The following is a 13,488-nucleotide window of genomic DNA, read 5'->3' on the forward strand; positions in this document are numbered from 1 at the left end:
TGGGGTCATATCTGAATGGCCATAGGATTGGGATTTGGGATTTCCCCCTATAGATGGTGGGAAACTAAAGAAAAAAATATTTTGATTTGGGAAAACTGTACTCAAACTAGTGATTGGTAAAATTAGTCTGGTTTCATGTGTAGTATAAACAGAAGAAATGTGTAGGGGTATGTGAAGATGGTTACAAAACTTGTAGCAAGAGAGCAGTAGGATATAATATGAGATTGACATAACATTACTTACCATGTTCTAAAATAGCACTTATAGGGAAAAAAGAAAGTCTAATTAACGGAAGTATGATCTTCCATTACTCCCCCATTTCCATTCATAAAATTTTCCCATAATTCTCCATGCCCCAATGGATATCACTGTAAGCCACATTTGCTTGTTTGTAAGTTATGTTAAGTTAGCATTCTTCATGATCCACTGAAATTTCTAGTGTGGCTCTAAGGCAATCTCTCTTTCCCCCTCTATCTCAGCTCTAATTAAGACTTCTGCTTTGGACATATAACTGTGTTCTCATAATATTCTTAGACATTTCAAACCCTGGATATTGATATATTTCTATATTATGACAGTTATGATAGAACAGTATCATATAAAAGTGTTGTTTGCTCTCATTCAGAATTCCTGAAAAAAAAAAAAAATCGTTCCAATAGGTTTACCAAGCGATTCAATATTTTGCTGCTGCTAATCCCACTGACTATTGATACAATGCAGCTGGCTTCATCTCTCTGCCAACATTCAAGTGTGAAAAAAATTCCATTCAACTTGAGCAATGACTGGGTTTTTTCAGGACATTTTCATAACTACAAATACTCACTTGAGCTCCTTAGCAAGATTCTCAGTAAAAGACCATCATGATGCAGCAAGGTTTCCAGAAGCAGGTTCCAATTACAACCTGGCTGGGATAAGAGCAGTTTCAATTGACTCTGGGCTGTCAGTTGTCCAGCTGATGGGGTCCTTTCAAAATGCAAGATAAAGATGGAGTAATGAAGTTAATTTATCTATGAAATTAATAGCTTTAAAGTACAGATGTAATGCTAACTCCTTTAAATGTCAATTCCTCCTAGATTACTGTGAAAATGCTTTCATGCTTGCTTACTTTAGGGCTGCTCAGGGAAGGAATTACATTTAATCTCAACTAGCTGAAAGCAAATTAACATTTGGTAGCCTGCCAAATTTAAAACTGATACAAAATAACCATGCCTATACTTCACACAACTATGTCTGATTCAGTTTCATGGAGCAAAAAAAAATTATTTATGCATTTTTTAATGCATTTATTTGTTCATTCAACTAATATATAAGCACCTACTATGAGCTATGAACTCTTTTAATTATTCATGAAAAAGAAGTTACAATGAAATTTTGCTGCTAATTTGCCATGTACTATGATTACTGATAAAACTGAAGGAATTCAAAACTTCTGTCAAAGGTCAACCGCAATCTAATTATTTAATATGTTAAAGCCTTAAATCAACATGCAATTATCGGACCACTCTAACAGTCACACTGCTAACTACTTGGGTAATCACTTCATCAAAGAGAAATAATTCCAGGGCAAATAAGCTTCTACTTGGGAAATTATCACCAGTGTTGAAAAGAATTAAAATCAGGTTTCCCCATACTACCACGTTAATTTTCCAATGAATCAGAAGGAGATAAGGAAATAAGGTAGAAGCTGAAAACTGGTAACATTATTCATTTTTTCCTTCTAAAATCTCAAAGTGTAGATTGGCTAAAGGTCACAACATCTGAAATCAGTTTACAACTATAACAAAAAAGGGGGCGGGAAAAGACCAAACTCAATCTGGTTTCAGCCGTAACAATTGTGGAAACAGGGTGGCACCAGGCAGGAATGATGTGGTTGAGCAATGTAAAGCTGTGAATGAAAGATCGCCATGCTTTAGCCTGAAGAAAGCAGAACACAGGGAATCCCTGACAGAGAAGATCTGCAGCATCATTTCCAGATGAAATGTGCTGAGTGATGAACCATCCCATTATCAACATACTCTCCACCAAAGGTTTCCAAAGGTTGAACCCTGTACCAATGGCATCAGCATCACCTGAGAACTTGTTAAAAATGCAAACTTCCAGGCTTTACCTCATCAGAGTTTCTGGGAGTGGACCCCAGAAATCCTTGTCTTAATAAGCCATCTCTAAGAGATACTGATGCACCCTAATGTTTGAGAATCACTGTGGAAGGAAGCACATTCTGGAGCACAAGGAGCAATAATAGGCCTCCTTGGTATTATCATCTCTGCCTCAGTGCCTTTGTGCCCTGACAGGTCCATCCTGGCTGCCACCTGGGCAGCAACCTCTCCACAACAATGTACTTATCCTAATCCTATCCATTCTTCAATTTGCAGCAGAAGTATCACTTTTTCTGTGGAGACTTCACTAAAAAATTCCCTTCATAGTAGTCTCTCTCACTCTGAGTTAAAGCATTTACGGCAAGTATACAGATTTTAACACTTTATTGTTTCATCAATTAGAGCTTTATCTCTCCACTCAGATTCAAGCCCCGTGAGTACACTTGTTTTATACACCAAAGTTCTTACCAGTGAACATTTAAGGGCTCTGTAAATGTCAGCCTATTGACTCATATGCTCGTAAACGAGTAGACAAACTCTTAAAAAGAGGATGCTTTGCCAAAATGTTGGTTTAAACAAAAGTGAGAGGATCTAAGGATACAAATTGAAATTTCAAAGCACCTCCTCCTTGGCTTGGCATTTAGATCATCCCACAACTTTATGATGCACAAAATCACCTAAACTTTGGACCAACTCAGGCTTCCCCCATGAGACCCTGATAACACAACTCTAAACGGAGAAACTCCCTAGCAATGGGTGAGGCAGTGTTAGCTAGGAAAACACGTGCCCTGGGTGGGTAGAGAAGAGAGAAGAGGGAATCTATTTAACTCTCAGGCCAGAGGAATCAAGTCTGTCATTTCAGTGGTTCTGAATTACTTTGGGTAGTCCCAGATTGGTCTGGCTCTTGCAGTGGTTCCAAACATGGTACTCAAGGACGAATCCATCAGATTAGCCCTTCCGACTGAAACACTGAAGCAGATCCTCACAACAGCTGTTCCTTTTTCCATCCTAAACCCCAAGTACTGACTTCGAGAAATTTGCTTGGGGTTTGGTAGGTGAAAAGCAGCTGGTTGGTAATAAGTTGTGTATTAAAATTGACTTTGTTTTTGAACGTTTCCTACTTGTATAGTTGGCTTGAGTGGACTGCTGATTTAAGGATACATGGTAATGAACTGAAAGATCCAGTGTGATGGTGTTTAGAAAAGGAAGGGAATTGTTAAACACTTAGAAGGAGGAGACAGGCACTAACTGATGGAGGGCCTCATTGGCCAAGATGGGGACTTTGGACCTTTGAAGAGTTTAAGGCAGATGTGTTTCCTGATCTGGCTGCAGTGTGGAGAATGAATTGGAGGTGGGGGTGGTGTTTGCTCAGTCCTTTAGATATGTAATAAGACAAAATAATTTGAATGTCATTTCATACCACTGTATCTGAATACCTGGTTATAAATAAAACCTCTCATTTAGCAGATGGGAAGCTGTTTGTTGAAAGGTACCACAATTTGTAGATGTTTCAACTTATCACAGATTCTGAAATGTACAGTAGAATGACTCGCTATAAGGAAAAATAAAATATTACAAACATTCCTCAATCACTAAGCTCCCAGTAATAAATGCATTGAGGAGTCTGTGTTGGGCATATGGAGAAGCATATGTTCCCTCATCCTCTGAGCTGGTGGAGCTGTGAAAGTGAGATTAGCCTTACAAAAAATGACAGAAAGGGAAATTTTTTATATATGTATCAAATATGTACATGTTGAGTTTCACTATAATACAAAGACAAGAACGAAATTTATAAATCCACTGGAGCTCATAAATCTTGAATTAGGAGACAGGGTGAATTTATGGCTGGGTTATATTAGGCTTATTCTCTAATCAGAGCTACATTTCCGGGGCATGAATTTTTTAAATCCAGGCAATAATGGGGTTCAACCATTATTAGTTTATAAATCTAACAAATTATTTTTATAGAATCTCCGTGCAAAATCTTGGCTGAATTCAGGTGTGTTTAGCTTGTGAAAACTTATCGAGTGATTAACTTGTGATTTCTGCATTTTTTAAGTATGTGTTCATATTACAGTAGAAGGCAAAAAATCTAAGCTGTATCAGTGCACAATCACCTGACTTTTCATCACAGCCGAGGGTGGGACACGAGGCAAGGGAAGGCCCTGTAATAGGTTCAGGCTGTAATCCGAGCAGCCTCACTGCTCAGGCCACAGGACCATGGGAGTCACCGCTCCTGCTATTTATGTAACATGCAGAAGCTGTCAGTCTAGGGAAACACTGGAACGGACTCTGAAATGCACCATTTAGAGATAACATCGGGCGGCATTGGGCACTGTCCTTCAAGATTTGAAACTGACTTTGAATGAAGAGCTATTATATGGTTCCATGCCCCAAAAAGATAAACTACATGGGCCCAGGAGCCATGGGCGAAAGTTCCTTCCTAAGTATTCTAAGAGCCATCGCCTCACCAGTGCCCCTAATTATCCACTGGGAATTTTGTTTTCCCTTCCCATAATCCTGCATAGGATTGGGGTGGGTGGGCAGGGTGGGCAATCCTGATTTCTCTGGAGGGGTGAGTTGGGGAATGTTCACCCCTAGGAGTACCATTAAGAATTCCACTAAGCTCAATGTTAGAGCTGCCATTCAATTATTTTTTGTTTTTGTTTTTATTTTTGTTTTGTCCTTTTAGGGCCATACCCATGGCATATGGAAGTTCCCGGGCCAGGGGTCGAATCAGAGCTGTAGCTGCCAGCTGATGCCACAGCCACAGCAACATGGGATCCGAGCCATGTGTGCAACCTACACCACAGCTCATGGCAATGCCAGATCCTTAACCCACTGAGCAAGGCCAGGAGCCTGTTTCCTCCTGGATGCTAGGCAGATTCATTAACCATTGAGCCACAATGTGAACTCCCATCCAGTTATTTTTGAATTCCCACACCAGCAGTCTAGCAGGCAAAGAAAGGAGCTACTATACTGGTAATGGTAATAACACTGGTTATCACTGAGGAGCCAGAGATACTACTGCATATGGGGTGCAGGGAGGAGTATGATTGTAACTCAAGGGATTCACCAGGGTATTTCCTGATGCTCTCGTAACTGGTAATAACCATAAATTGGTGACTGAAGTAACCACATTCTGATAAGGAATGGTAGTAAGAGGTTCAACACCCGGAGATGAAGGTCCCAGTGTCTATGCTGGGCAAGCAACAAATACCAGCAGATGTGACGGCCGAGGTTCAGGGGAGGCTAGAGGAAATGGTAGAGGAATGTAATGATAATTATCTCTTGCAGGTTCAAGAATAATTGCTTGTCCTTTAATTCAATTCTAATAAAACCTTTGACCAACCATCACTTTAAAGAATCAGTGATAAGTAATGTGTGGATTTCAGGGATACAAGAGTTAGACCAAATGTCAAGGTCTACACATCCTTTTGCCCTCACCACTTAGTTGACACTGACCTGCCTTATGCTGTCAGAACCTACATTTCTCTACCTTCCAGTAAGACAGGTTGGAAGTGCTAGCAAATTAACACCTCCAGAGCAGTCTTCAACCAATGACTGGTAGAAATTGCTAGTAAATAATTCAACCTCCTTGCTCCTTTGGTGGGATAACTCTGAGATGTGCCTTTCACACTGGATCCAAGAATTTCCCTAGAAGGTTAAGTTCTAGTTACTCCTATGGTAGTTGGCTTGATTACACTAATTTAATTTGCTGTCTTTTTTTCTTTGTCTCGCTTATGCACTCTAGTATTTCCTCCACTTAGAAAATAAGCTGCTTTCACTTCAGTCCTTGTCTTGGGATCTGCTTCTTGGGGAAATGCAAAATAAGACATGCATGGAGATACTTAGGACTCATCTCACTTAATGTTTGTTTCAGGAATATTGAGAAACTTGTCCAAAGTCATTTAGCCAATAAATACGGCAAGTGGACTTGGAACCCAGGTTTCTCTGACTTCAAAACCCATGTTTATTCCACTATTCCATGTTTCCTTCCATTCAACATGGTTGATATTCAGTGAGTAAGTTATATTTTCCAGCATTGAGGATATTTGATTTTGTTCAACCTCCTGATTGAGGATACCATGTTTTGGACCCAAACTCAAGTTTGCGGTCTCAAGGCTGATTCCCAAATTGGAGCCATATTATTCAAGATATCTAGGACTGATTTCGACCAGATGGTTCCTGTCATGGATTACTGGGCCAAATTTATACCAGAGACCATAAGCTACATGATTCAGAGAACAAAGGCAAGGTCATAACTAGAGAGAAACTGAGAGTAAAAGCCCTAAAATGGGAAAATGAAAGCAGAGGTGGAAAAGCCCTGTATTAATAAACTAGTCTTGCTTTCCAGAACTAATCCTTCAAAATCATTCTAGGAAAATAAGTAAAGAGAAATATTTAGAGCATTTCCATCATCTTTCTCTTTATTACCTGAGAGAGAAAAGTTGAGGGGCAAGAAAACCAAAAAATTTTCTTCATTATTTTAATCAAGAGTGTGTAGATTATATGTAGTTATAACATTGAAAATGTTTGCATAATTTTAATCTCTATAATGGGTATAGCCAAATCTCTATAATCTTTATAATTAAAGATAATTCAATAGGAGTTCCCATTGCGGCTCAGTAGAAACAAACCTGACTGGCATCCATGAGGAGGCAGGTTCAATCCCTGGCCTCACTCAGTGGGTTAAGGATTCGGCATTGCCGTGAGCTGTGTTGTGGGTAGGTAATGCAGCTCGGATCCTGTGTTGCTATGTCTATGGTGTAGGCCAGTGGCTACAGCTCCGATGTGACCCCAGCCTGGGAACCTCCATATGCCACGGGAGCGGCCATAAAAAGACAAAAAAAAAAAAAAAAAGATAATTCAATAAGTAAAAATAAGACGGGATTCACTTGCACATTTATTTATAGGATTTGCCTTGATTTTTAATAACTTGTCCACCCTAAGATTGACATTCTTAGAGTCTCATTTTTTTCTAAGTTGATGGTATCACATTAGCTGGTGTACAGCTTAAGAGGACAGGCATTCGACCTGTGAAGACCTGAATTATTTCTTGATTTTAGTAAATTAAACTTCTTCACTTGGGATGACCCGTGTTACACAGGTTAGCATATCCTATTTCTAAAAATACATGAGAATCTAACTTTGATTTTAAAAGTAATATTCCATGTCAACCATCATTTTTGGACATCTCCAAAAGTGCTAATTCAAACCTAAGTCTCCAAGACACTGGATACTACTGAATCACTCAATCATCCCTTTAGAGGAGCAGAAGCTATCTCCCTGGAGTCTTTAACTATTATTGGTCCTTGTCTACCAGGTAATAAATACCCTGTTACAAGAGTTCATGAAAGGTCTCCTCTGCCATCACATTTTTGATAAGTGCAGAGACCCAGTGAGAAAAGAGTTCCATGTTCTTTCCACTTTATCACACTTGTAGTTGGTTCTTTTAACATGTTTGGATAATTGATAAGATCTGTCACTTTCTGAAACTACACCTCTTTACTCACAAAGCAGTATTAAATGATTGTTCAGTAAGCACTTGGGTGCTGGATGCTGCATAGGCATGTTAGCTGATTAAATCCTCATGATTCTGTTCAGAGAATATTGCAAAAGTTAAAGGAAGCTGTTTCAAGATGGGAGAAGTAGACAACGGTATTACATGCTCTTTTCAGGGAGATCAATAAGATAATTTATGTCTAAACTCCTTACAAAATAGTTTATATTTTGAAATTGAAGCTTATATAGTTTAACTTACTTCCCAAGATCACAAAACTATACAAGTCTGCAAATTGTGTCTGTCTAATGTGACAACCTATAGGTGTTTTCTATTATCTCATTGCTGGTTCCAGTGCTATATTCTTATCTATGTGAACCTTTTAAAGAATAATAGAAAAGGAAGGATATGAAGAGGTATCTAGGTATATCAAGTACCTAGCTCTCCTGACATTTTCACTTCTTTTAATAACTGCTCCACAAACACATGATTTTTTTTTTCTCTGAAAATCTTTTCAAAAATCCAGCTGCTTGGCTATCCACATTCTGCAACAGCCACATAAGAGTTTCAGTATTAAAAATCTCTCATAACTTCTCCCAGCCTGCTGGCTCCATGTCAAAGCTTCGCACCTCATCAGAGTACTAGTGCTCTAAGCTTTTTTCTTCATTCCTATGAAACAGGCTATCAGCAGAAGCTGGGAGACCAAACTTCTTTTCTGTCCCCATCCTGAAATGGTCTCTCCTAAGGATAGTAGAAACCACCTCCTCAGGAGTTCCCATTGTGGCTCAGTGGTAGCAATCCTGACTAGTAGCCGTGAGGAGGTGGGTTCGATCTCTGGCCCCACTCACTGGGTTAAGGAGCTGCAGCATAGACCACAGATGCGGTTCAGATCTCGTGTTGCTGTTGCTGTGGCATAAGCCAGCAGCTACAGCTCCAATTCAATCCCTAGCCTGAGAACTTCCATATGCTTCTGGTGTAGCCCTAAAAAGACAAAAAAGTAAAATAAAAACAGAAATCACCTCCTCAACAAGACCATTCTTCCCATCACTAAGCTTTACCATTCAGATCAGATATTTCAAAAGGGTTAAACGTATCATTTAATGGGGTGATAGCTGAAACGATATTACAATAACTCATCTGTTCCTTAATTCACTTATTCATTAAACTAGTATTCACTGACTGATTTCTGTGTACAGAACTATGGAGACAATAGCAGTAAGCAAAAAGCAATCACCATTTTTTACATAATCTAGTGGTGAATAAATATACAGTTTAAATGATCATACAAATAAAGGTGAAATGGCAACTACAAAAACTCAATGAAGGAAAAGCAAAAGATGCTTTTGAAGATGTAAGAAGTCTTTGGGGTTGATCAAAGGCTTCCTTACAGAACTAACATTGGAGATATGAAGATAAGTTGACATTAACTAGGTGAACAGGAAGAAAACATTTCAGGGAAAGGGAACAGCATGTACAAATATCCTGTGGCAGAAAGGAACATTTGATGAAAAGGAAAGGTAAAAAAAAGCTAATGTCCGGAGACCATAAATCACATGGTAGTGTGGTATCGCAAAAGATTGCAGAGGTGGGAAACCACATCTATGCAGGTTTATAGGCCATGCTAACTTTTTTCTGTATGTTTAAGGATAAAGGGGAATTCATGGGTGGTTTTGAGCTGTAACTGTGATATGATAAAATTTAGTTTTGAAAAGAGATTTGGGTTTGAGATTTCTCTGGCTGGAGTTTGGAGACATATAAATGGGAAAAAAAAACTAGGAAGCCATTGCAGTAGTCAGGAGAGAGATGATGATTTAGACTAAGGTGAAGGTGCTACTATGGATAGTAGATACTAGGAGCTAAAATTAGTGAGACTGAGGAATGTATTGGATCTGGTAGGAGAGAAAGAGGGAAGTGTTCACAGTGCTTTCTTATCTCTAGCTTATACAATAGTGTGCAGGTACAATTAATCAAAATGGGGGAAAATGGAAAAAGATCAACTTGGAAGGGAATATCTTAGGTTCATTTTTGGTCATGTTGAGCTTGAGATGTCATTGTGTTCACCAGGTATAAACCTGAATAAGATATTCGTGTATGATTCACACCTATGACGATATAGATTTGTAATAGAGATTACAATTAGAGACTTGAATTTGGAGGCACTTAAGAACTACATGAAACCATAGGCATGAGTGACTTAACCAGGAAAAAGTTCTATGACAGAATGCGAAACACATTCAATATTTAACAGCCAGGTCAAAGTAGATGAACCTGCAAAGGAGACAGAGAAATTACACTGCCTACCTCTTTCTTTGCCATTAGCACCTAATACATGCCTTACTTGCAGAAAAAATTTTACATGCATTTGTTGAGAAAAAGAGTGAACATATCTTGGTAAAGAGGATTAAAGCAAAGACCCACATAGCACACAACATAATGAAGCCAAAGGTAGCGTAATATACTGGGGCGGGGGGGGGGGGGGAGAAAGCATATAAATCCAAAACAGGATTACATTGAGTAAAACCATAATAGAAACAAAAGCATAGCAGAAAGAAATATCTACAGCTCAGAATGGACTGGCCATGAATCAAAACATCATGTTGTCATCATAAAAGAAAATGAGCAGTGTAAAATGAATGGACTGTTTACTCACATTGATTATGCTACTTGGATTCTGTGTGCGGTTATGACCTACTTAGCTAAAAATGACCTGAAAAGTATTGGGAAATGTTTAAACAACCACAAGATGATGAAAGTTGGGAAGATAACTTTTTTAAAAAGCATAATTGACTAAGATAGTTATTCTTTTTTGAACGTTTGTATGAAAGCACAGTATGTTCTCATAGTATTCACCTTGATATTAAGACACTCTCCACATGCCTTAGTTTAATCTAGTATGAAACTGCTTACCCTTTCTAAATCAGTGCACAAATGTTAGCCTATACCACTGCTAGGGATAATAAATAAAGTACGTTTTATATGTATTTGCAAATACATATATTTTCCCTAAAGCAAACTCTTCTAAACTCAACTCCAGGGGTTCTACAGAAGAATATAAAAAAATCTATTTTTACCAGTTTATATACTACATAGTCTTTCCTCTAGTAATCTGAGAGACAAATCTATTGTCCATACAATTATTTATGCATTTGTAACTCTTAAATCTTTTTTTTTTTTTTTTTTTTTTTTTTTTTTTTTTTTGTCTTTTTGGAACTGCACCCATGGCGTATGGAGGTTCCCAGGCTAGCGGTCTAACCAGAGCCACATCTGTGACCTACACCACAGCTCATGGAAATACCGGATCCTTAACCTACTGAGCAAGGCCAGGGGTTGAACCCTTGTCCTCACGGATGCTAATCAGGTTACTAACCGCTGAGCCATGATGAGAACTCCTAACTCTGAAATCTTAATTTCATGTCTTCCTTGTTCTTTCTTCTCACCTACTTTTAATTCATTATCTTAATGCATTTAGTACTGTTAAAAGCCAATTTAAATCTTTCTGAAACAATGCACAGATGTAAATAAATAAGTAAATAGGTGATTTAATTACTGATACATCATGATATTAAATATTTTAGTCTCAGTCTTACCTTTTCAAAAAAAAAAAAAGCATAATATATTTTTAGTTTGTCATCTTCCAACCCATGTGTATTTCCCTGAACAGTTCGTTTTAGTTGCTAAGATAAGGAATGGCATTTTGGAGGATAATTTTGGTGTGAAAAACACACAGAAAAGGTGATATATGTGAGGAAATGGAGGAAAAGCTGAAGATTTTTAAGGTTACATGATGGTGGTCTAGGAATTCCCATTGAGATGCTTGAAAAATGCAAATCAATAACCTGAGTTATTCTGAAATTACTTTTATTGCTATACTGGGCTCCTCTGACTGTACCACTGCTCTGAACATGTTGGGTCATAAATAACTTGGATCATGTCTTTCTAAGCAGATTATATGGAACTGTTAGAAAATATGTGTCAGAAAGTCAGAGGAGTGGGGCTCATACTGTACTTGGGTGGAGAATTTAAAAAGGCGGAAGAGAGAACCACAGGCTTTTATTTTAGAAGAGGTAACTACCTAAATAAAGGCCCAAAGATGAAAATAAGCACTAAATAAAAGTTAAAATATAGAACAATTGTGTCTTAAAGAAAAGAGGAAAGTCACAGTGGGAGCAGAGAGGACTGCTGGGTATTCCAGGAAACAAGCCAGGCAGTGTGGGTGAGGCAGAAGCTACTATGAGTTCTTGAGCAGTAGAATGATATAATGAAAACGTAGTAGATGATAGTAAAACCAACCAATGCTGTTGTAATGGGTTGGAGAAAAAGACTGGTTCTAAGAGAAGTGTGGAGGAAGAACCAAGTGAAAATGACAATCCACTAGGAACAGGCAAAAAGCAGCTCATCATGGAAACCTTAATCAAGATTCTACCCTGGGAATGCTTAAGAATGATGTGCTCCTTCTAGAAAAGACACCATGCATGGAGGACATGGGAGAGTGAAAGGAAGGATCTATTGAGGACATCATGCTGGGGTTACAGTAATACAGCAGGTTGTTCAAGAAATAAGAGCACCTGGACATAGAGTGCTGGAGTAAAGGTAAGTGATTGAGCTAGAAACAATCTCTTTAGAGGTTAGAGGGTACTACACATGAATAAAAGAGCAATAAAAATGAGATTTATTTTTCCTTAATTTTTTAAGCTGCTTTCATTATAGGGAAATACACAGATAAAAATTAAAATTGCTTACAACCCTACCATACAAATAGGTAAACTATAAGCTCTCTAGTATAGAGTTTATATCTTTTATTTGTTTTTCTATACGTACTTTTTTTTCCTTTCTTTCTTTTTTTTTTTTTTTTTTTTTTTTTTTTTTTTTTTTTTTTTGTCTTTTTAGGGCTATACCCGCAGCATATGGAAGTTCCCAGGCTAGGGGTCCAATCAGAGCTGTAGCCGCCAGCCTACACCAGAGCCATAGCAATGCCAGATCCGAGCTGCGTCTGCAACCTACACCACAGCTCATGGCAATGCCAGATCCTTAACCCACTTAGTGGGGCCAGGGATTGGACCTGCGTCCTCATGGATGTTAGATTAGTTTCTGCTGAGCCATGACGGGAACTCCTATACATGCTTTTTTAATGCTATGTGTAGAGTAGTATGGCATAGTTCAACACTTCTCAACTGTGTCCCATCTCCCAATAACTGTTTATCCCCTGGGAAAACAGGGGCTCCCATGTCCTTCAAGTCTGGGGAAACTGCATACTAGAACCCTCCTTTGGAGATAAACATTATACACTAGTACATCAGAGCTCCCACAAGGTGAACCGTGAAAAGAGTGAAAAACTGACATAAGAAATGAATAACTGACAGTCTTAGATTTTTTGGCAGACCTGTTGACATCACCCTGCACTGCTCTCCCTTTGAAAGATGAAGGTGCGGTTGTCAGGATCTTGAGTTTTGGAAGCAGACAAGCCTAGGTTCAGAGTCGGCCTCCCAACTTTGTTCTCTTCTGGAAAGTTGCTGCCTTCACATCACTTTACTCTCAATGAAAGATCGGTGTGAGGTTTAAAGGAGATAAGGTACATGAAGCGCTCAGCAGGTCGGGTTCACAGTTATCACCCTGAAAACTGGGCTGGCTTTAGTGATGTCATAATTACTAACCTGGAGTTTTCCCTTAACTATAAATCACAACTATTTGGCATTTAATATTTTTCAAAATTAACCTTTTTAATGTCTCTACAGAAGTCTATTGAATGGCTAATGCACAAATGATTTGTCTAATTTCATACTGTGAGATAATTTATTTCCATTTTTTTTTCCTTTTACAAATAATGCTTAGATGAATAACATTGCCTACAAACCTTTCTTCTTCTTCTTTTTTTTTTTTTTTTGGTCTTTT

The 13,488-nt window shown here is 38.4% G+C and overlaps 1 protein-coding gene across 6 annotated transcripts in view; it reads right to left on the minus strand.

The window, feature by feature from the left end:
* KIAA0825 (KIAA0825 ortholog) overlaps positions 1-13,488 on the minus strand; it is a 356,819-nt gene that overhangs the window by 211,927 nt on the left and 131,404 nt on the right. For all 6 annotated transcript variants that reach the window (XM_021085379.1, XM_021085381.1, XM_021085380.1 and 3 more), the window contains one exon: positions 824-963. In XM_021085379.1, the coding sequence (XP_020941038.1) occupies positions 824-963 (140 nt within the window). The remainder of the gene's footprint in view (positions 1-823; positions 964-13,488) is intronic.

The sequence above is a fragment of the Sus scrofa genome, chromosome 2 (assembly GCF_000003025.6).
Source record: "Sus scrofa isolate TJ Tabasco breed Duroc chromosome 2, Sscrofa11.1, whole genome shotgun sequence".
In the NCBI taxonomy this organism is placed as follows: Eukaryota; Metazoa; Chordata; class Mammalia; order Artiodactyla; family Suidae; genus Sus; species Sus scrofa.